Genomic DNA, 27,404 nt, shown 5'->3' with positions numbered 1-27,404 from the left:
AATCCATTAAAATTCAGATTCGTAACCTGTAGCACTGGCAGTTATAATTACTATACGGGTAAACATTTCTTTAAATACTTAAAAATTATCCTGGACAAAATAAAAAATGAAGACATCATTTCTAGTAACAAAGAAGTATTGGATTTTCTTAAAGATAACAACATTAATAAACTTAATACTTTTGATTTCGAAAATTTATACACTAATCTACCTCATGAAAAATTAATAAAGGTCTGCACTTTTATATATGACGAATATTTAAATGAAAATGTCATTCCTAAAAATAACTGGCTTCAGTTATGTAATTTTAATATTACTGAAAATTACGTGTTTAATGGTATTAATTTTTATAAACAAGTCAAGGGCCAATGGGAACAGCTTTCTCAAGTGCTTTAGCTAATATTTTCCTGCATTACTATGAGAAAAAAATAATTAAATATAATTTAATAAACGGGTGGAGATATATTGATGACCTACTTTTGATTAACTTCGACAATACTAATATTATTACTAATTGCTATCCAAAAGATTTAATTCTAAAAGATACAAATAAAAATCAACTTGAGGCTACTTTTCTGGATTTAAAAATCGAAATTGCTAATGATAAAACAACAGTTGGTATATACGATAAAAGGGATGATTTCAACTTTAAAATAACACAACTATGTAACTACCATTCCAATCTAAACTCTAAAATTTTCAAAAATCTAATTTTCTCACAAGTTAACAGGATCAAAAGGGTTTGCAATAATAAAAATTCTTATATTGAAGCATCAAACAACCTCCTTAAAAATTTAATTAAAAATGAATTTCCTAGAAATTACTGTAATGTCAATTTTTTAATTAAACAAGGTATGGTTTGGGATTAATCCTTTGGCTTAAATAAAAATAGAACTTTCCTTGCATATTGGGTTACTCAATAGATGGCGCTGGGAGCCTACATCTGTTTACATAATTTACCGCTGGTTTTTAAAAACAGGGAATCACAATCAATAGTTTAAAATTTTCTTGACTGTTAATGGTATGTACTGGCCTTTTCGTTTTTAATTTTTAATTTTAGTGCTGTTGTTTGTTTTTATTGTTATTTTTGTTATTGTATTTTTACTTTGTTGTGGTTAATTTCTTCTTATTTGTTGTTTTATTTTTCCTTTCTGTTAAAATGGTATATCTCTTGAGCATAATTTCAAGGGATTTTCGGGTCACGAGGAATCATTTTTAGACAATGTTTGTTTTTCCTCACAGAAAAAATCCCTTTCTTTGAATCCCTGCCTGAGGGTGACCCTTGAAAAAGTCTTCAGGCCGGATTCTTTTTTTATATTTTTTTATATTTTTTATAATTTTTATAATTTTTTTGGTTTAATTTTTTTTGTTTTTCCTATTAACTTGATTCTAATACTTTCATATATATATATATATATATATATATATATATATATATATATATATATATATATATATATATATATATATATAGGTCTTATTAAGAATTTCAAATGTTTCCTGGATGGTCAAATGATTAACAAAAAGTATTCACTAATGAAGACAGTAAAACAAATGTTTGTTACTAAACCTATCGACTCACCTAACCTAATGCTACTGTAAAAGATAAATATGGCAAATTTATTACGGAGGAAAATTAAAGATGGTGATATTACATCGCAATTATTACGAAGAAATATGCGATATCTATTTCCATGATGCCATTTGTTAAATTAACACGAATTTTTTGCTTAATTGCAAATGTATCGTCAATATCTCTCTCTCTCTATATATAAATAATAAGATGAATGAATATAAAGGTATGTGTGTTGGAGCTTCACACGATGAACAGCTAAAGCTGTAGCTACCAAACTGGGCATATATATATTTATATATTTTGTCAAGTGGGACATTTTGCTTAGAAGACATTTTTTTAAATTGAGTTTTATTAAATTAAGCGAAATTTCAGCGTTTTTTTCGCTATAACTTCCGAAAATATGGCATCTCAGAAATGAGTAAATAAGTTTTGCAACTTCTCAAAGTTCAAGCAATTATTTTTTCAATGACATACATTAATCCGTATGTAGCTTCTTTTATGTATTTGAAATTTATTTTTAAACAAATTTTAAGCTTTCTTTACGAAAATATATTTCAATAGTGAAAAGAAATTCAAATTTTTTCCATTATTTTCTAAAAATGTTTCAAATGGTTTTTGCTTCCATTGTTGATGAAGGAATTTTGAATAAGTTGAAGGAGAATCGGGAATATTCTGTTGAGATATGTCCCGATTCATTATTGTGATACGTTCTTCCCCTGTGATAAGTAATGGTGGCGAGTCCAACGATAACGGCGGGAGATATCTCCTTGGGACAGGATTTGTGCATGAAACGATGATGGTTATTTTGCAACACACCACAGTACACGCATCACTCTTGGTGATGACGTAGTCATTTAGTTTCATCGAATGTATGAAGTTATGTCTAGGAGATCATAATTTTATGCATTATCTGTTGTTTATAACTATGGATTTCCTTTTGGTGGACTTCTAGGAAAAACTAGCCCACATCAATGCTTCACTTAGAGAAAATTTAGGAAAATCTCCAGCTGCTGGCCCATCTATTAGCAATCCGTTGTTGAAGCATGCAGTAGTTTACTAGGTTTTAATCATACTGATTAAAAGCTCTACTAGGGGATAAAAATGATATCTTTTTTTTCTATTCAGGTTCTTTAACCTTGATATTTCTTAACTCAATAGGCCAATCTAATTTTTATATATATATATAGCTTTTAAAGAATTTTCGAAGAATATCAAAGACATAAAAATAGGCTTCAAAAATAAAGATAAAAAATCCAGCTGTGTTTTATGCTAGTGAATGTAAAGCCTAAAATGTTGACCGAGTAATAATGGAAATATAAAAGCAAATTTCCATTATTAAAATCTTTCAGTTTATTGCAATGGCAATAAGTATTAAATGTGACAGAGATACATATAAAACACTTAAAAACATATTTCCTATATAAAAGGCTTTACGCTTTTCTTGAGGGCAATAAGGTTAAGTGGGATATACTTTTTTTGTAAAAACAAAGATACTTAACAATACTAAATGAATTCGTTTCATGTTTTATCATGGAATGCGGGGATTCTGCTGCTGGGATGATTCATCGTTCGTTATAAATCTTAGGCAACAGTTATGAAACAGGAACCATGCAAATTAAGCCGTAAGGATGTAGTTTCCCGTTTGGAGAATGAGTGTTCCTGTGATTAAAGGAATGGAATAAAAATACTTCGAAAAAGGATACATTACAAATGTACTCTTCCACAAATAAATCTCTCTATTTTTTAAGCATTAAATATTGGATATATTCTAAATATATTCATTAGAATAAGAAATAATTGAATCTACTTAAGATAATATGCTATGTTATTTAATCTCTGCTTATTAAATAGATTGCAACATCGAAATACAAAGATTAGAAAATTGTCGTTTTTGAAACATTAATATGATGAAAAAAATTAGAAAATATAAAAAATAACTTATTCAAACATCAACTAAAAATGTGATTCTAAATAAAGATCAAAATTATTATAAGCTGAATCAATATGAAGCTTATTATTGGATGCCGCAAAATGTAACAAATGTAGAAAATACAAGTTACGTGAAGAAGTATTAAACGCTTGCAATCTTATTTGGAAGACAAAACATTGTAAATTACATTAATAAAGCGTTTAATATTGATAAATAAAATATTATTGTTGATTAAAGAATTTTCTGAAGGCATTTGACAAAAAATGACAATAACTAAGTGATTTATCGGAGTGTTTATTATTTTTGCACATTAGAATCCAGTTCTTACTTTTCACACAGTAAAATAGGACTTAACAATAATAATAAAAAAAACAGGCAATACCGAAAGGTTGGCAAACATATTTGAGGAAAGCAGACCCAAGAAATATTAAAAGTGTTAGACAAATGTCCTACAAATTCGCCGGATTTTCTAGAAACTGAGAAAGGAATGGTTTCAAATCGGGCTCGTAATTCAGAAACGATTGATATTTGATCAATATTGAATGGTCACTTAATCACTGTTGTTAATGATGACATAATCCTACAAGTGGAATTGTCCATTTCCAAAATTACTTTTAAAAGTCTGGTAAAAATTTGGAGAATATGCAAGTCGTACGAGAACTAATTAAACTTATATAGAAATGTATGACTGGAAACGCCTCATAGACAAGATATACAAAAATGTAAATATGACAGAAATAATGAAATTTGTTTTGGCTATATATCTACACTGTGCATTACACATATCTGGATTACCACAAACTGCTCAAGACTCTTACTATTCATGGTTATGCTTACACAATTGTGGTGGTACATGGATGCTGATTTGGCTATTCTTTATATCTGCACTGTACATTACACATATCTAGATTACCACAAACTGCTCAAGACTCTTACTATTCACGGTTATGCTTACACAATTCAGGTGGTGCATGGATGCTGATTTGGCTATTCTTTATATCTGCACTGTACATTACACATATCTGGATTACCACAAACTGCTCAAGACTCTTACTATTCATGGTTATGCTTACACAATTGTAGTGGTACATGGATGCTGATTTGGCTATTCTTTATATCTGCACTGTACATTACACATATCTGGATTACCACAAAATGCTCAAGACTCTTACTATTCACGGTTATGCTTACGCAACTGTGGTGATACATGTATGTTGATGGTTGTGGTGATATATTTGCGGATCCCTTCGAAAATACTTGGCATTGTATAAATATGTGAAAAATCTTGTAACAAGTGTCCGTCTCTCACATTAGAACAAAACTTTCTCAACGTAATCAGACTTTATATAACGTTATTATTATTATAAAGTCCAACTGATGAGCTAGCGAGCAACGTCCCACTCGTTGGTATTTTTTAGTTTGATTATATAAACATCTTGTTTTTTTAAAGCAACACTAGGACTATTTTGGGACGAACTCGTAATTTTGAATCGCAGTTAGATAACGAGGAGGACACATGAGCTGGTACTCCCTCTCCAAAACTCTACATCACATCAGTGGATGAAGTTTGTCCCCGACGAACTTAGCGTGCACCAGACCCGCTTACACGGCTGTTCTTCGGTGGAATTCGGTCTTGAACCGGAAACCCTCCGGTTCTGAAACTGAGATCTTACCACCAGGCCATCGCGGGCCTCGTTGGATAGTTTTTTCGGAGTTTTTTTTTCTCTCTATTTTTGTGTTTTCCCCAATTGCTAAAAGTTTGTGTATTGAATTCAGAATCAAGTTGTAATCTGAACTCCTTAGAATTAAAAAAGAATCCTCAGAAATAGGTTTAAAAAATCGAATCAAATAAAGCATTTTTAAAAATTAAAAGGCTTCGTGTAAAATAATGATAAAATCACTGATTATAAAATTATAATATTTATTTGTTTAATAACGGAGCAATCCTGAACATTTCATCCCAATTCTATTAAAATTAGAGGAAAAAGTTTTTAAAATATCGATTCACGCTGCTGATTTCGCATTTGCCTGTTTCAAACTTTTAAAAAATTTCATTTTATAAGCTTTTCCCAGACTATTCAACACAAACCCCGAGGATAGCACTTTCATTATAGATTTTTTTCTTGTTGCAGTGTTTTATTATTTGTCTAATAAAGAAGTTAAATAGTTCTGCCATTGTATTTTACAAACAATCATTCAACTGTTGTTAACTGATAGTTAGTCAACCATCCACTATTATCGTGTAAAAAAATATTTTGATGTTTAAATTGAGTTCCAAGTATTTTTAAACGACAAATACTAATACAAAAAGCTGAAGCAATTTATTTTTCTAACCTTATCTTTTTATTACTTCCTTAAAAATAATGAGATTTTATTTCAGTAAAGAGAAAAAAAATATTGTAAATCTGAAAGCTCTAAAGATAAGATTTTCCAAAAGAAAAAAGAAAAAAAAATCTAATCGCTTTTCTATCCCATCCTACAAAAATGCTCTCCTAAAGTGCGGCCTCCGGATTTTCCGCCTTTATCCCCAGATTTAAATGTCAAAATGTCTTACCAGTTGACGTTGACGTCTGTGGTCGACAATATGCTTCGAGCTCGCTCTAAATGTTCGTGCTCCACTGAAACGAAAAGTGCTGAAAAGAGAAGTTTCACACATGATTATTTTTATAGGACACTTTATTATTGCAAAAACTGGTAGCCAATATCTTTTTCCTTTAGTTGAGGAAGAAAAATAAATAACTCAGAGGGGATCGACTTTCCTTTTTTGCGGTCTTTGTTTAGTAAAGTTAATTATGCACGTCCTGTAACGCATGAGTTAATTAAACCTGAGTTAGATAAAATGCAGTAGTATTTATATTTAGAGGTTGTATTATTCTTTTAATTTAAAAATCACTCTCTTTAGTTCGGATAACTAGTTTCCGAAAGCATTTTTAAGAAGAAATTAAAAATAAATGGAAATAATAAATAAGAGAAATCCAATTTTCCCCTATTTTTGTTGATTAAAAAGGAATGTAACTTTTTTTCTTTGTTTCAAATAATTAAATAAATAAGTTAACAAATATTCCTTATTCAAAATTTAATAATTAATAAATAATTAAATTTTAGAAATATAAATTTAACTGTTTTAGAAAATAATTCTGAGACCAAATGAAAATGTCTATATAATTATTTGCATACTATATTTTTTAATGTAACCTAAAATCCATTAAAAAAAATAAAAAAAAAAAATAATTAACCTAAAGTTTAAAAGTTTTGAGGTTTTAAGATAAATAATCGAATAAATTAAGTTAGAAAATAGACGCATAAATAACACTAAGAATGCATAAACTGAAATTAAATAATTATTAATTGTGAAAATAATTTTAACACTTTCAACGCTCAAGACGAGAAATCTCGTCTTTCAGATACTTCCATTACAGGTTTCTGTGGGTTAAAATTTGTCTCTTATGCCAGTTTAGATAAAAGTAAAGGTATTCTTCAGATATATATTAGAAAGTACAACCTATCTAAACTAGCATAAGAGACACATTTTAGCCCACAGAAACCTGTAAATGGAAGTATCTGAAAGACGTGATATCTCGTCGATAGCGTTGAAAGTGTTAATTGTTAACAAATGGTCACAATATACCCAAATACACATTTTAGAAGGAGAAAATCGTCTGATACTGATTATAGCTTCGATTTTTGATCATTATCGCCTGACGATTGAATCGTCTATCATGTAAGCGTTTATTGATCATTATCACTACAGATAAAAAATGTTAAAGATTAGAAATATCATTAATGATGTATGTAGACATTAACAATGATGCGAATCAAAATGTCTATACCAATATTTCCTATTTTATTGTGGTACTAAAAGACACCGTTTTCAACGCGTGTCCTATTTATCATTGACATTATTAAAATTGTTCCGTTTTATGTATTGATTCAACTCACGTTGAACGATAATGAGTTCCCAATACATCTGGAAACATGAAATCTGTAAAATGCAGATTATTCATTGCATAATCTATCGCTCATGTTCATTAATATGCTATATTATCTTCGCATCTGAAGCAAAGGCATGACATATTGGAGTGGAGTCTCCTCATTACGAGGTCTGATTAAGTGATAACCCTCAACCAAAATTTCAAACAATCTGAAAGATGATGTTTGAATTTATTCTTTCTTTGCTGATGCGAACCTAGGGAAAACTCCCCATGAAATAAATTTTACTGATATTTTTTTCATATCGACTTTAACGTGTATTTGTTCCATAATTGATTTTTTTCCTATATAATTTATTAAATAATAACGGTGGAAATCGTCGTATAAAATTCATCCTTCGCTTTTGTGTGACTTAAAAAATCAAATTTATTATTAATTAAAAAATTAATAATGTTTAAAAAATTGTTTTATTTAATCACACAAGCAATTTAGATTTGCAACAATTCCTGCTAAAAATTGTTATATCAGTTAAGTCGCGTCTAAAATCATGAATATTCAACATTTTTTTGGAATAAAATTACGGAATACTTCTTTTAAGAGTACTTTTGTAATAGAAATAAAATAAATTTTATTTCTATTATTAGATGGTTTTTCTGATCTGATCTTCCGTTAGTAAGTATATGCAATTTTTCATAGATAGAAGAGTAAAACACATAATAAATCGCGTAATATTCATACGTCATTAAAAACCACGTATTTCTCAAACATAAACTATTTTCGACTTAAAAATATGCCTCTTTTATTCATTTTTGAAACACAATGTCAAAGACAGACATAAAATTAAATAAAATATGAATTTTAAGAAATTTTTTCTCACAGAAATAAAAGTGAGCACGCAAGGTTTCGGATAGGTCACAAAAAGTTATGGATGGTTATGGTTATGGTTAAGGTTAAGGAGATGTCTCAAAAAGGTAGGGATGGTTTAAGTTAAGGATAGGTCACAAAAAGGTAGGGACGGTTAATGTTAAGGATAGGTCAAAATAAGTTAAGGATAGGTCACAAAAAGTTTTTAATGACCTTGTATTAAACATTATGAATATTTTCCAGAAGAGAAAAATAATAACATACAGAGAATTCCTTAATTAATTTTAAATTAAGAACTCTAATCATAATCTCATATTAGAAATTATATTAATTATGATATCATAATCAAGTATTTTTGTAACTATACATTATTTTCGACTTTAAACTGTATAGCATTCGCAATCATTTGAAAAAAAAGTTCAGAATATTAATTTAAGAGCAATGTTTTGATTAGCTAATTCTTAAAAATGAATCAGGATTTGAAAGGTCTTATCTCAAGTATATAGATATTCAAATAATAAATTATGTACTTTAGCATAGTAATATTTCGTATTGTTGAATCATAATCTATCGCGTTCTAGAATTTCAGATATTTTTAATGTTCTTATTCAAGTTTACAAATCATAGACTCCATTCACTGAAAGAAATATCTTTTAAATTCCAATATTTTATAGAAAATGTAAAACTTCAGCGGTTATTCAATTAACAAAATATGTTTTTATATAAGTAAAATTAAACAGGTGATAAATAACTGAATAAGTAACATAACTTACCTTGTAAATCTATGTTAATCTTGTTCAGTTTTTCTAAGCGTTTTCTTTCAGTTTTGCTCAAAGGTAAACCTTCCAGCAAAACTTCTGGATTTTCTAAACATTGCCCTGTTTTGAAAGAAGGAAATGTATCAGGCAAGGTCAAATATCAATCAAAATAACGAAAAGTCTTTATATTTTGAAATTATTTTTAAACAAAATATTTCCTTCTATAACGGAAACTTCGTCAGCGATTAAATAAACAAATCATTAAGAGTTATAATACATTTTTCTTCTTAACTCTTCAATATTTTATTTCATGTCAAATTTAGAAACTTTTTATTGAATTCAGCAAATAAACAGAATTAAAGGACTATTCAGAGAAAAAACACTTACAATTTGAATCGTTTATTCTATTGAATCAAATACAAAATAAACATTTTAAAATGCTGTTGTTTTAACAAAGCATCCAGTAAAAAAAAATCGTATACAGATTCTTCTGCTGTCCAATGAATTGCAGATCAATTCTGCATTATAAATTATTTAATGAAAAATCGTTTGCTGTAGTGATTTCGAAATCCATAACTGTATAGCAAGGTTATTTATTTTATGGCTGCGCTATTAATAGAAAAGAATATTCAAAATATTTGGCAAAACCGCAGAATCAATTCTCATTTCCAATTTCTAGTCGAATTTCGCAAATCAAGAGTTGTTTGCCAATACAGTGCTTCTGGCAGAGGAACTCAGCCAGAATTAAAATATTGATTTCGCCAATTTTTATTTCACATGAAAGCTAGCTTCTAGATGCATCATAAATTGTCTTTTACTCTTGGCTACCCTCCATTCTCAAAAGATGTCATGAAATGAAATTGTGGCAGTATTCTGTTTCATCAATTGGACCGAATTTGCCAGTTTTATTCGCGACTTCGCATGAACAGCAATTAAAGCGTAAATTCAAGTAAAATATCAAATAATGCATTTTTTTATTTTAAGATAAGATGTTGTTCGTGAAAGTTGACTCGCCTTACTATTATAATATACATTGGCGTTATTATCATATTGTAATATTACAATATTACACAATATTACATTTTTAATATTGTGAATGAACATCTTTTCACCGAAAATTGGTAGTTTTGCAGTTAAGACAAATACAATCTTCAGCCAAATTAATTTAATATTTTTCAAATAAATAATTTTTAAATAGATCACTAAATATGCGCAGTACAGGAGATAATGAAAGAGAATAGAAAGGTTGATACTTATCATTACAAGGATAAGAAAAATCGAAATCTTTAAATATCTTTCTTTAAAATACTATTAATTTTAATTCATGATTATCTGATATATATACTAGAATATCCAAGTTATATTTTTACTCAAACTTTTCATAAAGAATTAAAAATATTTTTGACCAAAAGTTATAGTTTTTATTGTTTAATCTTTTTTGAAGCACTGAAAGCTTTTGATCACCGTAGTTATGCTTTAAATTTTCAGATACAAGACTTCACTTTGAGGAATTTCTTTTTAAAAGTTTTAATTTGATGTTTAGAAGGATCTTATATTGGTATCAATAAATATAAACAATTAACCATAGCTGTTAAATTAACATCTTATTTACCTAAATGCCAAAATCTCAGCTCTCAAATATAAAGGAACACATTTAGTTGCAGACACAAGGGTATTAGGTGAATGAAAATACATTTCGTAATAGAAAACTATCTACAGAGAGCTCTCAATTGAATACAAAGCACATAATCTATAGCTTTTCCAATGGAACTAATAAGAAAGCAAACTGTTCACAATCCTGAACCGAATACAAAGTACATAGAACAAATACAAATACAAAGTACATACAACGTTATCAACGAAATTAGTTTCTAGGAAGAAATCTAAAGTTAGTAACGGTAATTTCAAAGATCAGTATAGTCATGCGTTTTGTTTATAAGTTGATGATTTCGTATGGAAAAATGGATTAAAAAAACGAGTTATATGAATTAATTAAGAAATATTCTGAAAAAATGTTGTTTATTAGACATTTTACTAATTTAGTAGATAAATAACTTTTTATGGTTTTTTTTAATTACAAATTAAATTTGCATTTTTAGAAAAACTGTGTAAGAGTAAAATGAATACTTAATAGCTTCAATATTTTATCATTTCAGGAGGATTGTATAACTGAAACAATATAAGTAGTGCAGTTTCAATTTTTTCATGGTGCATTTTCCAATTTCTGAAGTTTTTTTTTTTTTAATTATAAGCATTTAGTAATTTAAAAAAAACATACATTTTAAGATATACTCAATAGATAGAGACTACAAACTGATTCATGATATTATTTTGCCGAAAAACTATAACAAATTTTATAAACATATATTTTATTTGAAAACAAAAATCAGGTTAAAAAATGACTTATTACAAATGATATGACTTATTATAATGAATTCGATTTGCTTATTTTTATATCAGTCTTACCATGAAACGTTTTTTGGGATTGATAAGAAAAATATTTTAATCATTATTTTATTATTTTGCTGCAGCTTTGTGAATTTTAATAAATTCAATATAAAATACAAGACAAGGAACTAAAAAATAAATCTCGAGCTAATTTTTTCATTGAAATCACTTATTTAAAATATTTACTTATTTGGAGTAAAAAAAACTGTCGACGAGAAAAGCAAAATATATAAATGGTACAAATATGCAAAATAATGAAGGGATTAAGCGTTATAATACCACCAAAATCACAATAAACGACTCTTTATTGATTCATACTGGAAGAATGAAAGTTCTCTGGACTAGATGACAACTTAGCATGTGACCAAAGATGAGAATTCACGTAATGGATACATTTACGATTACACGTTTCTGTGTAAGATACTTATTTTTGCAATTCCTTACTTCCGCATAAAATTTGAAAAATTGATTCAGAATTACCCTGCGTGTTAATATCATTCATTTAAATGTTATCTTAATGTTCAGTGACGAAATATATTCAAAATGGCGAAATAAAGAAAATATTTTTCACTGATCTTAAATATCTTGAAGAAGATCTGCATATCGCTTATTTTTAATAATGTACGAAAACTTATCGATGCAATTTGAGAAAGCAAAGAAAATTGAGAAGCAACTCATATTTATATATATAATTTAATATGAGTTATACCAAATGAATATAAATTTAACACCATGGCAATGAGAAAGGCGACATTTTAGAAAGCGCAGTCAATTTTAATGTTCTTACAACCAGAAAACAAATTTCAATTAAAATAACTTATGTGGGAAATTAAGAGAAAGCGCAAGTCTGTCTCCTAATTGAGATTTACTGGACATGAAGGCTCAATTGTGGTTGCAGTAATTGATGTCAGAGGCATATATTTCTTTTTTAAACACAAGCAGAAGTGTAGTAAAAACTAAAAGCTCATAGAGATAGAGATCCAATTACAGGAACAAGAGAATGAATAAATATGAATAAATTTATCCTATGAATAAATTTAAGATTAGCAGTGGATGATAAGTGAGGATATTTATTTTATAATAGCATAAAATTATATGGATTGACAGTTTTTTTTCTAAATTAGTTATTATTGCCTTTCTGTTTCTTTAAAAACCGGATGAATACTAACAAAAATGCCTTCTATCATAACAAGAAACAACTTTATCAAACTTATAAAAGAATTATCAAAGCAAATTGATGTTAAGTAATTTAAAATTATGTGAATTTTAATTTCAGGGTTGAAAAATCACAAATCTTTTTAGTAAATGTTTCATTATAGTTGAATATGTTTTCATGTTTAAAAAGTGGAAAGTTTCACTTCTACAAATATTAATTTTCTTACAAATATGTCCTATTTGACATTTTTTTTTGAAAAATTAAAAATGGATACATTTTTATACTTAAAAATTCTTATTGATTATAAGACGTTATGATTATTTCATTTGAATGAACTTGGAAGAAAATATGTAAACAATTTAAAGTTCTTGATTGGCTGATATTTTACTACACTTTCTTTTTGTTTTCCAAGCATCGTGACCATTTTAATGAGGAAAAGGGAAGAAGTTTCTACAGGATATCAAAATATTGGAATAAAGGCATCAAGGCAGCTGGAAGATACAAACGAAAAAAATTACTGATGTAGCCTAGAACGTAAAACTGCCCATAACAGGAAATCAAATAAGAAAGGACATTTCAATGAATGAACTGAATCAACTTATTCAGTTTCAATTTATTGGATTTGATGTAACATTGTCAAGTATTTTCATTGTACAGTTACTATTTCGACATGCCCTTAATATTAATCGAGATTAATTGAAGCTCATTTCTTGATTCCATTAATATGGCTTTAAATTATTCTTTAACTTATCTTTACAAATATTGATTTCGGCAAATCGATAAAGGAATCGAAAATTTAAGTTAAATCATAAAATTTAAAGCAATTTTAATGGAATAAAGAAACAAACTTCAATTAATTTTAATTGATATTGATTTCATGCTAAAATAGTAATTATATTTTTAAAATGCGTGATGTTATCGCATTAAATCCAATAAATTGAAACTGAATTAATTGGTTTAGTTATTTTGTGGGAAAGTCCTTTTTATTCGATTTCTTTTTATATGCAAATGAAGCCTTCTGTTCAAGATTACATTAATATTTTAAAAAAAATTGTTGAACATTATTTCTTTATTCCATTGATATTTTTTTAATTGTTTTCTTTAACTCCTACTTACATGCGTTTAAATATTCTGATGCATATATTGATTAATATTTAGAATTAACATTTTTTTGCATTGATTTAATCTTATTACATTATTTTTGAAATTAAAAAAATTTCAATGCAATTTGAATGCTGCCTACATAATTGTACTGAAATATAATTCTCATTTCAACTCGCAAAAATAGAGCTATTGTTACAAGTATAATTTCGTCTTTGGTATATGCACATCTAATTTATACTCAAAGTTGACAGAATATCATTTGCTGTAAAATCAGTGTTGAACAGTGTTATGGATCCATATTTTTGTTAGATTCTTTAATATTTTCAATAAAATGACATAGAAAAATTTTAAGTAATTTTTTGTGATTTTCCAGTTAATGTAATTAACTAAATTTTTCTTTGATAGACAGTAAATAATTCTTCATAAATCTTTTTACATTTGAATTCATAGGCGTGCTTATAGTTACTACATATCGTATACTTTCTCTAATTGGTGTCATGGAATCCAGCAAGAAAACAGCCTACACTAAAAAAAGTTAAAGAACGAATGTAAAAAAACAAAATGGTAGAAAATTCATTAGAAAATTTATAAATTTTTGCAAGTTTTATAGCAAAGATTCTATCATTTCAGTATCTCACATTCTATAACTTTGTAAATGATTGTAAATAAAGACTGATATTTGGTTTTCATCTAAATAATAATAATAACAAATGAATGTTCTTTTTTAAATATTTTTAAATAAACGCAATATGTCATCTTGGCTGATTCAATGTTATCCATCAATGCCCTGTCAAAACTTCAAGGATAAAAATTTCGAGTTTTTAAAATAAAAGTGTTATTGCCCAGTTTCTTTTCTGCTATTTTATAAAAATCAAAATAAATGGAGAGGGTAATTAGAATTAAACTTGTCGTTATCTAGATATACGGACAAGAATTTGAAAAATATGAATTGGTTAAAATACTGTGATATGAACTTAAAGCAGTGAAGAAAAAACGGAAGTTGAACTATAAATTAAGCGACAAATTAACATCTGATAAAAAAATTACCTCTAGAACTTGTAGCCTTTATTAAGTATAGATTTTGAATGGCTATGCCAATTATTATTTGCAGTTTTAAATTCATTGCAAATATATAATAATGTTAATTTGAAGGTATGTTCCCCTTTCTCTGTCTTTTACTCAATTTAGAACTCTTTTGCATTAGTCTTTTACCCATATTCTGAAACAAATAATATCAAGAATTTGTTTTTACATGACAATAGTTCCTTTTTCACTTTTTTCTCTATAATGTCTGAGACAAGAATACTGTATTCATAATCAATTTAGCACATATTTCGCAAAACTGATCTGTTTCACCATTTCCTAATTCCGACTTGAATTCGTAAAATAAACTTGGTATCGCGGTCTTCTACTATCGGCATGACAATTTTTTTTTACATGCCACAAATTCAAATCATCGGTTTCTATATTCAGTACAGGGCGAAAACTTCTATAATAAAGTGATTATATACCACATTTTGATAGCTTACCTGACAGCCCCTTGGTCAACTTGTTGGGCACACTGGGGGACGATGGTATATCGCCGCGCCGGTGTGCCTCGAGCTTGGCAGGCACACTAGGGGAGGTAGGGATAGTTCTGCCGTCTGTGGGGACGGTTAGGCTGTTGGTGGGAGATAGGTTCGAAGGTGAAAGGTTGTTAGAGGAGCAGGAAGGTGCCAAGCACGCCATCGAACTGCAATTCGATATGTCTGATGCATCGATGGAGTACAAGTTAGTTTCTAAAAGACTGTCCACGCTACCTGAACGACGAAGCGGTGTTACTTCTCTGAAAGAAATGGAAATATATTCATTATAAACTCATTGGCAATATAAATTATTTAGTTAATCAAGATATAATAAAAATGCGGAATTCGATGTGATGGAAAATAGTTTTAATACAAATTCAGAGATACGTTTTACTAGTGACATATAGACGTGCATCCAACTGTATTATCAAGGGGGAAAATAGGCATCGAAAAGAAATTGTAGAGCTGGCATTTCTAACTCTTTGCTACTTTCAGAGACTTTCGTTTCTTCCAATAAATGACAGTACAATAAGCGTATCTATCCAGAAGAGAAGACGTTGGTTTTCAAATAAAACATGTCCTCTCTTCTGCACCTGGAAGTGAAAAACATCTATCGAAAATGTCATTATTTGCATTGCCATAAATTATATTCTGTTTAAGATAATCAAATCTCATAACACAGTTGTGACTCACGAGCCCAGTTATAATAGATTGATTTGACACGCTCTTTTTGATGAGGAATTTGTTTTAAAAAAATCAGTGCTAACTGAATGAAGATAGATTAACAATTTTTGCTCAAGAGCATAAATATATGCTTATATGACAAAGAATATATGTCTTCCCTCTGATTTTGTACGAATTTATAGAAGCCCCAGTGTTTTGACAAGGGTTTCAAACTTGGGATAGGAGGGTTTTGATATTCAAAAGATTGAGTTAAATTCAGATTATTTTATAGTAAAATAAAGGGATTAGAGGGTTGTTTACTACCTAATTACATCTGAAATAAGAGAGATTAGTTGAACTTCGCACCTAGTAGCTTATTCATTTTTTTCTCATTTATATGCCACTGTGAGATTTCAATACATATTTAGTTAAATTTAATCGAATACATCTTTCACTTGACGAGTACTATACGTAAATCTGTATTTATAATATTCATGTTCCATCATTGAAAAATATTTCTAAAGAAACATGAGCATAGAAATACGAACTCGAATATAGGCTCGTGTTGTATTATGCCCCACATTAATATTACATTTTCCAATTGTAAATGTACATTGCCTGTATATTATATATATATATATATATATATATATATATATATATATATGTGTGTGTGTGTGTGTGTGTGTGTGTGTGTGTGTGTGTGTGTGTGTGTGTGCGTAAGTGTGTGTGTGTGTGTGCGTGTGTGTGTGTGTGTGTGTGTGTGTGTGTGTGTGTGTGTGTGTGTGTGTGTGTGTGTGTGTGTGTGTGTGTGTGTGTGTGTGTGTGTGTGTAATGATATTTGAAACTGTTAATTTAATCCAAATTAATTTCCAAGATTTTATCTTAATTTAGCCCATAGTAACTTCATTCTAAAATATTCTCTTATTCCGTGATCCAATTCCACTTTCGGTTTAATTAATTCCTCTGTAAAAATAATGCGCCCTCAGTACTACGTATCAAGAGAAAGTGATATCTTCGGTTGCCCTTGAAAAGGTGTCAAAGGTCACCACGTGTATTGGATTGGCGCCTGGCCAGAAATCCAATGTTATATAAGGCTAGTGATCATCTGTTCGTCCCCTTTTTCGTTCTTTTTACTTCTACTTTGTAACACGCCGCGTTTTCTTGTTAATAAATATGCTTTACCGAAATGTATATTAAAAAGAAATTTAAAAAATACCAAGTCTCTTCACTGCTTCGAACCTGCATTCTACTTCAACTAAATTATGTTACATATCATTTAGCCGACAAGATTCGAAATTCATTACATATATATAAAATAACAGTTGAAAAAAAGGGAAAAAGGAATTAAAATATTATTCCCTTAAAATGTCATTCCAGTAACAGGAAACATCTCTCATTCAGCGTCAGTGTACAATGCTGCACATTTATTGATACATATAATTTTTCCTGTTACAGAGATGACATCTTAAAAGAGCAAGAATACTCAATTACATTTTTTCTTTCGAATAGGCCACTTTCAGATGTATACCAAAAACATTTAAATAAGTGTAAAAGCCTTGCTCCAAGCTACATTTTCTTATTTCTCCTAAAAGCATTCGAAGATTGTATTTTAGATACTTTATTCCTTTTTTATATGCTTGGATTTTTTACTCGATTATTTCCCACTTTGCACTAAGTGCTTTTTTTTTCTTTGTTAATGCTTCTTTTAACATGTACTTACAACAAAGTGGCTATGCTGAATTTATTGAGACAGGTTAAGCGCCCTCAGCGGTGATATAGGGAAGTTACAAAAATAACTAAAAAATAAAGGCGATCGCCAGTAAGCCCAGTTAGAAAAATGTACGCTATACCATAATAAAAATATATGACAAAGGTTTCATGGAGTTATTTAAAAAATAACTGAGCTATTTGCGATTAAAATTATGAACTTTTAATGACTCCAAGTAAACTTTTGACTTTTGTATAAAGCTACTTAAAAAGTGACTCACTTTATGAATGGTCGCTATGTCTCAGTCAGTACATTTTATGTACTCCCGATTCTATTGTAAATATATTTACAATAACACGTGACTTTTTTTTTTACGTACGTTACGTTATACGGGTTTCTTACCGTAAACTTGTACTTTAAATCTTTATTATTATTATTATTATTATCATCATCATCATCTCAATTTAATCATCTGATTGATCAATCGCATAGAAGCCTTTGAATGCTGAACCAGCGATTTATTATCTTCTTAGATTGGATAATTATTTTTAAAATTATAAATTCTGAGATCATTAGCATCCACTGGTCTTTCTTCTTTTCAGCATCGCTACTCATTCCATGCATGTTCTCTTTTAACAATAACCTTGATCATAAGATGTATATGAATTAAAATTAACCCACAAAATTCAAATACTTCACTTTTAGAAAAACAATATATTTCATTTATTCTATTAAATAAACTGATATAAAATTTAATTGGAAAGACTGTTGTTTTAAAGGCTCTGATATGATACATATTATTATTAATGATAATTTTTTTTCAAATGTTAAACTTTTTTTTAATGATGAAGGATTTATAGACAGCGATAATATAGATTCTAACACTTGATTATTAATAATTTGTATAAAATATTTTTCAAATAATATTAAAAAAAATATTTTTTTTAACTGAAATACAATTTTATGTAATGTCTTATGTAGTGTAGCATTGAATAATGTATCGATAAATATTATAATTTTATAAAAGATATATATTTTTATAGTAATGCTACTTTACCCGTTAATCTCACTGTTGAAAAGATAGATTTACAGGGATTCTTAAGCATTAACAAGTCAGTAATATCTGTCTTTGTAGAACATTTGGCTGCTTTGGCGATAAAAATGAAGGTTTCAAAAAAATTCCAGAATTATGAGTATATATCAATTAGTGACCTAGATCTTGAAATTCTTCCTGAGAACTCTACTGTATACGAGTAATGCTCTGTAGGGAGACAATAAAAGGCGAAGCATTCGCATGAGTATTAATCCTCTCTTTGGAGTGTTAATTTCCGTAAGAGAACTTATGTTGTTTTGCATACAGTGCTATTATTTCTTTTCTATTTCCTGATCTACTATCTGCTGGAAAATATTTTTGTTTTTGCGTATGCCTTGGCTGTGTTTTTGTTACCTGTATCCATTGTTTTCCAAAGCATTTGAAAAATAAAGCATCGCTTCCCATTATATAATGTGTCTGATATTTTTCTCCGTGTTCATATCGTCTGATTTTCTTAATAATATTTAATTTTTGTGCTCAAAACCTTATTTAGATGTATAACAATGAGTGCAATTGCAATGAAAAAGAATCAAAACCCTTGAAAGGTCGAAAGATTAACAAAAGTTTAAAACATACGAAAAAAGGTAAGCGTATATAGTAAAGAATAAACTAAAACTTTATTTGAATCTATCTGAGATTCTAGAAAAGTGCAATGGGTCATAAAATTCACACTTAAGTTTACCGTTTAACTTAGAGCATTTTAACATACACATCTGCTTCACATATCCAAGTGAATTTTAAAATAATTTATCATAGCAAAAAACAAGGAAAGAAAAACAGAAAATGCGTTACTATAACGAAAACATAATAAAAAAAAGTGAAAAAAGAAATACTCTACGAACTTTGCGAAAACGTTTTCTGTGTAAATTGTTTGGATATCCGATGGAAAAACATTCTTCGGAAAATTCTAAGCTTTTAAAGTCTTAGTAAAATATTGATGTAGTTCGATAGTTTAAAAATGGTCCATGCTTGAAATAGTTCATTTTAAATTAGAATATTTGTTGCTTATTTGTGAAAGCAAAGTTTAAAAGTTGATATGTTATTCTTATATTCTATCTCAAAATAATTTATGACACAAATAATCTTCGATTTCGCTTGAAGACACTATTTTTGGAGTGAATAAATAATAATATGACGTAATGGCATTCAAATAATACCAATTTAAATTTCTTAAAAGCAATAGCATTTAGGAGTCATATCGCTAATAACTTATGAATGTAATGGTTTATCAATAAAATGACTTTAATCGAAGTACGTGCTATTTATTTTTTGCTAGCATGTTTTTCGAATTTTTAAAATGTATCACAGTTAATGAATTTTTCCAAAATAATTTTTAGATAGATGCGTTTTAATGAAATCATTGTTTGTGCTGCTCAAATCACAATTGCCTTGATTTTATCTAAACAAGATCATCATCAATTGGACAATAATCATCCTATTACCATAATTGTCAATGATAATCATGACTAGTATTTAACATTTTATTGTACCTTATTATCTTTTGCTATTTTATGACGTAAATTCAAAATATACGTTGGATTTCGAGTATATAAATGGCAATGATACTTCTCACGTAAATTTCCAGCAACTAAAATTACTTCAGTTCAAAAACCCTGTGAACATTACTTAATATGAATTTCTTCCATTAAAATAATAAGGGCAGTTTTGCATTTAAATATTACAAATCTGAAAAAATGTAGTTGGAAAAGAGAACTTGCAAAACTAGTACTTACATGTTTGGAATAGTCGATGGAAATTGATGAATAGCTTTATTTGATGACTTGTCTTTAGATGTTAAACGTTTTGCAAATTTCGCTAATCCGGCTTTCGTAATTTCATACCTGTTAAAAATAATTGACAATTAGAAAAGGATAAAGGAGAAAAATTATATTAAATTGAATTTATGTTATTATTTAAAGTTCATCTTTTGGTTTATGAAAAAAATAAATATGAACGTATCAAGTTACAAAAGTAAATGAATACTGTCAAAAATTAATAAATATTTTAAGGAATTATTAATGGTATTGATATTCTTGTAACATTTCATATGCCAGACATTAAAATTCATTTTATCAATTATTACTCATTTTAACATTTTAAAATTTACTTTTCTATTTAGCACATTGAAATTAACAAACATTTTCGTAAAATTATCTGCTTAAATATGTAAGTAAGTTTTTATTTGTTAAGATGCGTTTCTAAAATCTATTTTTTAAATAAAGCAGGGGACTTTGGTTTTATATTTTGCCCTGGCTGGAGTTATTAATTATTGTTCGAAATATCTAAAGAATTGTTACAATCTATTTTCTGTTTTAAGATTTGATTTTTTATGCTACCGATTACAGTTTATTTGCATAAGGCTTATGAAGAAATTTCCATTGAAGTTGTGTATTTCGCCGAAAGCCGGAACAATATTAATAAATGAATCAGATACTGGTTTTACATCCGGCATCATTATTATCAAATTTCATATCACATTTTAGAATCATTATGTTGTATTGCTTAAGATATTTCAATGATTTGCCCGGTTTTGTCTGAAATAAGTAAATGATAGATAATTATAATTATTAATATAAATTATTATAACTAATATGCATTTTTTGTCATTTATGCTTTTTCCCTTAAGCACGTTTTGTAAAAATAACAGAATTAATTGTCTTGTGTCTTGGCTATTTTAGATAAAATCAGTGTGATTAAAAAGATTTTGAGTTAATTTGACCAATAAAAAATAACAATGAATATAAAATGGCTTCATTGAATAAATAACATTATGAATTTTAAAATGTGAAATTGAATGTGAGATTTTTTAGAATAATAGTTTTAAACTGTTGCTTAAGATCAATATTATTAAGCAAATAAAAGAAATGGCCAAAAATTAATAGGAAATTCAATTTGGGATATATTTATTTCTGCTAATCTAGAATTTTCGTTTTTATTAGTCACGGTATTAACAGATAATTAACGTCATTTTAAGAAAATATTCAAACATTTCCAATCCGAATATACTCTAGATTTTTTATTTTGCTAATTTAAATTAAGAAAAATAATTATTAGCACTACGCATTTAAATCATGGTTTTATTTCTTTAATTAAAATCAGAATTTTTTTAAATAAGAAATTGGGGATTGAATATCATTAAGATAAAAGGCACTGATAAAAACATATTAAATAAATAATAACTCACATTTTTAATATATTTCATTTTTTAATCTATAATAAACAAATTTTTATTTCATGAGATTTGTTGTTACTTATGGTTTTATTTCCAACATCTGATACTTATACAATTTTTATTTCCATTTTTAGATTATGCATTAAAGATTTTTTTTTTTCATTCTGTAATGTATTTCAGATTTTTCTTTTATCTTTGTTGCTATGGAATCCTATGAAGATTTGTCTCAACTTCATTACCAGGAGACGCTAATTATATAGGATAAAAATTTATTTATTATTAATCTATTAATTGTTAGTTAGCATCTAATTGTCATAAATATTACTTAAATAAAAAAAAAATCAGAAATATTTCTGATCAGTAGAAAAATACGATTTCAGTATTATATGCTTAAAATATTTAAAAAAATAAATAATAATCTGTAGAAAAGCGATTAGAATTTGAACGAAATCGTGCTAATGACTAACGTTAATCATTTATCGTGCTAATGATTAACGTTAATCATTTATCGTGCTAATGATAAACGTTTTCAAACAAATTTAAATATGACTCGAATTAATATTCTCAAAAAGTCATAGCCTGATGTTTTAGGCACATCTATCTTTATATCATTTAAAAATACACATACTTAAAAGGTATTTATAAGAATTTTTAAAATTTACTTCCATTACAATAACTCACACGAAAGTCTAATATAGCTTAAACTTGCCATGCATATAATCTCAGTAACTGTTACGATGAAAAATACCGTTTTAAAGATAGTTAAACATATTTTAAAATGCATTAAAATTAGCAAAATGAACTGCACGAGAGAAAAATTAGTATCATTGAAAAAGTATTTTTTAAACTTAAAAATTGTTGACTAATTTCTTTCAATAGAATGTTTCAAAGCTAGTGAGTAAAAGTATCTAGATTAAATTTCATTGGGAAATAAATCTGAATGTTGAAAAGTCTTTTGTGAACACGTTTAATCTTAGAACTAAATACGTATCAATGTTGGCCAAAGACAAAAGAGAGTTTCGAAAGATGTTAGCGTCATACATGTCACATTTCATATCAGGAGAAGCATGTCGCATTTCAAATCATTTTAAATACAAAAGATACTTCTCAAAGTGATCACGGATGTAACGATCAATCGGTTGAATGGATCAGAATGGTGAGGAACAGGGATCTAAATACATGCAAAAAACGCCGGTTCTAGTGATCAACAAATCGGTTGTAGTAATCAATTTCGATGACTAGGCGGTTCTGTATGATGGCTTTATTAGGACCAATCAAAAGGATCAGCCTGATTCCTTAAAAAACAGCAGGACTTTCAAATAGTTTATGAGGATTGGTTCAACGGTGACACAAATGCACGAAAACTGAAAAAACTGCAATAGGAAAAATTTGCATTTCACACAATTTGCATTTCATAGAATCTCATTATCCTCATTCAGAATGAGGATAATGAGAATGAAACCAGCCAGAAGTGAAATTATTATAAGCCTACGAAATTCTGCAAATACTTCGAGTTTTAAGACAAGTCAAATACTGCTGCGAATATTTCATCAAGCATTATTTATATAAATGGTTTATCCAACTGGATAATACATAATCTTGATTTTTTTATTAAGTATAAAAAAATCCGATACATATAAATATCTTTCAACCCTCTACATCGTATCGAATTTTCTGTTTCTAATTGTGACGAATGAATAATACGAATGATCCTGGCCAGCAAGTATCTTCTTTTGTTTTCCTTGAATATTTTGGAATTATATTATTTTTCAAGAATTTTGTATGTGTTAATCATTCGGAGTTAGTGATCTCTTTGGCTTGGACTTTAAATGATGTCCGATCATGCTACTGTCCCAATTAAAGATTATCATGGTAATAGATGTTCTTACCTTTGTTTAGAAGAATCTTTCCCGCCGGATTGCGTTGATATAGTAGAAGTACATGACGTAACGGAAGTGACGCTCGCCCTCGGAGAGCCGAGGGGTGACTTAACTGGTTCGAAATCAGGATCCAAGTACAATCCTGTGGATGAAAGTATAACTATTACAACATTCTTTTAACTTAATTTTTAAATCAAATTCCATGCTTCAAATTTTTATTTAAGAATTTTTACAAAAAGTTAAGATTATTTTAAATCTATTCTACATAATCAAAACTGAGTATTGGTATTTATTTTTACGAAATGAATTCTTTATAATATTTCAAGAAAAAATTTCACATTTTTGTTTCTAAGGAGTTCTTTGTCTTTTTCCGGAAAAAATACATTCTGCAAGTACGTATCTGCATGTGTTGTTTATTCTTACAGATATTCCTACGATTTATACTTTAGATATGGGATATCTTATTTTTATATACCACTGATATAATATGCTAATGCTACAGAAATGAACAGACTACGTGGGTAAACGAAACGAATTAAATAAAGAACTTTTGAAATAAAAATAACTCTAAAAATTACTGTCTTACCTCCTTTAAGATGAAACATGATCCCTTGTGCAATATATTCCTCGCTTTTGTAAAACGAATTTTTTTCAACAGTTAATGCAGTCCATTTAAACCTTAGATTTTATAACAACATATAATAAAAGCAAATGTTTAAGAAGAATATCTCTTGAAACAGTTCATTCGGTTGAAACATAAATAATTAAATTATTCTATCCATAATAATATTAAAGAAGCTTCTAAAATAAAGCTAGAAGCTAGAAGTAAAGATAAATAAAGATATAAGTCCATGAATTTTCTATGTGTACAAATGAAGCAATGAAAAGCCAAGTATGAAAATTTATATTGAGGGTGAACATATTTTTCTCAATAAGAACTTTGCTGTGTTCCTAAAATATTACTGTGAAGACTATTATTATAATGGCTTCATTCTTCTACCATTTAAACAAAAGGTTTAATCATTTATAGAGTTCAATTCAATCACCATCAGCACCCAATACCGCAGCAGTATTTTTCAAGTTACAAAAACTTTTCTGGCACAATATGTGTCTACCTGCGACTGAAGAAGAATTATTTTGTGTAATTGAACTTTTCCGTTTTCATTATTGGCTTTAATTAGTTCACAAAATAGTTTCAAAATAACTGAATAATTATTGCATTTTGAAGAAACAATTTTTATTCTCTTGTTGAAAAAAATTAGTGATGAATTTAGAATAAACATAAATACTGAAAACTTGTATTTGAATAACAATAATCCTTTAATTATGAAAATCTTATTTCAAAGAAATCAGTTTCCTTGACTTATCTGTAGCACGTTAAAATTAAAAGTATAAGTTATCTATATTTTACTATCTGATGTCTTAGTCTTTTTTCCCAACAAATGTGAAACTGATTCTAAAATTCAATTTATTTGAAAATGCTACAAATGTGTAATATCGGATCCTTCCATATTAGTCTTACCGTTGGAAAGAGATTTACAAATATTTTTAATGGACATCAAATGTACGCCATTCAGTTATTCCTGAACCTTTGATAAACTTGCAATGATTTGTTGATATGATGAGAGAAATGGAAGTCCTGGAAAAAGCAAGAATTATGTTCGCATCATTATTTGGGAATGAGATCAGGAGATTCTTCGAGAGAATTCCATATAATGTCACACCCTTTGAAACACTTATATGTTTCTGTATTTTGTATTTATTCGAAAAATAAAATGTCGATATGTACAATTGAACTTGTTAGGTAACATACATCCATCTAACGTCTCATGTGACATTATAAGAGAGTGTTTCGCATAAATAAGGTTAAACTCTATCATTATAATGTTAACGGTTATTGGCTTTATTTCTGTGATGGGAAATGCTTGATTAAGTACATTTAGTTTCCATTAAAAGGAGCTTTTGCTTAAAATACAAGTTAAAAGATAAAAATTAAAGCATTATAATAATTGTGGCATCAGGGATGTGCAACTGCCTCCAATTTTTTCTCTCTTACAAAGTTGGTCTCTATGAGTCATGTATTTTATCATCAGTTGCAGAATTATTCTAATTTTAAAAATCAAAATTAACTAAACTGATACTTTTTTTAGGAATTAGATGTACTAAAATGTGGTTTTTGCTATTTCTTTAAAATTGTAACAATAAAAAGTGAAATTTCACTGCTGAAGCCAGATAAATATTCTTTCTTTTTTGCTGTGCTAGTTTTTAAACTAGTTTTTCTTTATTTAATTTTTTTATATTATATCTTTTATTTTTCTGATGGATCCTTGCCCTTAAATGATTAAACTTTTATTTTATAATAAAGTCTGATATAAAATACTAATAAGTTGAGAGGCTGGAATAGGATTATTCGACCACTGAATAGATACATAAATTAAAAAGTTAGAAGCAACAGGTCAAAACAGCGATATATTATTAAATATTTATTTGAAATAGATTTTTTAAATAAATTCCAGACAAAATGTTGATCCAACCTTCAGTTTCTTAACTTAGATTATGTTCCTTATATTCTGAGTTGCCAGGCTTAATCCAATTTGTTCAAGAAAGATATCTACATCAGGAGAAAGCCTTGTTAAACAATGTCTAGACTTCTAAATCTATGTCAACTGCCAGAAGAAGACTATTTGTTTTAGTGGTTGCATCTGACAGATAAATTTCTTCATCTTTATGAACTCTCCTTTAGAAAGAATATTTCTATCAAACGAAGTTCATCATAAGCTTTGATGTAATTTTATAAAAAAATTTTTTATCATGGAATTTCCTTTTATAATAAATAGAGTACTAAATCATTTTTAATAGTAAGATGTTTCACCAAAATATATTTCTAAATTAATCAACAAAAATTTAAAGAATGAATTATTGATAAATGAATAATTATATCAAATCATTTATTCATTTGTTTCATACGTCATTTAAATATATAAGATAACATCAGATTACAAATATCTTGTTATTTTCTTAAAGAAATTCTTCTTACAACGAGTCACTCGAAATTTATCATTTTAAAAATTTAAAATAATATAATACAAGATGGAATTTATGTATGGATAAATATTCCTATCCGTTTTAATGGTAATAATTTACATCGAAACTAATTATATAAACAATTCAGCGATAATATTGGAGGCAATTGAATAAAAATAATTCGTTTAAAAATAAATTATTTTTTACTGTCGATTGCCTGTTGTAAGGTAGAGAAATTGATATTCCATCTACATGAGTTGCTACTTGAAACTACTTGTTATTTATAATTTATTTTTAATTTGGTCGCTGAAAGGGCGCTGAAATATGTAAACGGAAATACAAAGTGACATAAAACATATAAATTCAAATTGATAAGTAAATGTATTCATATAAATTCATAATGTTTGATAAGTGTTTGAAGCTCATAAAAATGATGAAAAATTCAATTTATAATACAGAACGTAATTTTGATATTTTTAACATGTATAATAATATGTAAATATATAATTGCTTTGCATAAGATTATATGT

At 27.9% G+C, this 27,404-nt stretch overlaps 1 protein-coding gene across 1 annotated transcript in view; it reads right to left on the bottom strand.

Moving 5' to 3' along the window:
- The window catches only part of LOC129962867 (ankyrin repeat and fibronectin type-III domain-containing protein 1-like), a 509,915-nt gene that overhangs the window by 70,017 nt on the left and 412,494 nt on the right, over positions 1-27,404 (bottom strand). The window contains exons 4-8 of the mRNA XM_056076867.1: positions 23,860-23,992; positions 20,532-20,639; positions 15,296-15,591; positions 9,074-9,178; positions 6,061-6,139 (exon numbers count right to left, since the gene is read on the bottom strand). Coding sequence (XP_055932842.1) covers positions 6,061-6,139; positions 9,074-9,178; positions 15,296-15,591; positions 20,532-20,639; positions 23,860-23,992 — 721 coding nt within the window. The remainder of the gene's footprint in view (positions 1-6,060; positions 6,140-9,073; positions 9,179-15,295; positions 15,592-20,531; positions 20,640-23,859; positions 23,993-27,404) is intronic.

This window comes from Argiope bruennichi, chromosome 3 (genome assembly GCF_947563725.1).
Source record: "Argiope bruennichi chromosome 3, qqArgBrue1.1, whole genome shotgun sequence".
NCBI lineage: Eukaryota > Metazoa > Arthropoda > Arachnida > Araneae > Araneidae > Argiope > Argiope bruennichi.
The sequence above is the reverse complement of the archived record's forward strand: the minus strand, read 5'-3'. Positions and strand labels throughout refer to the sequence as shown.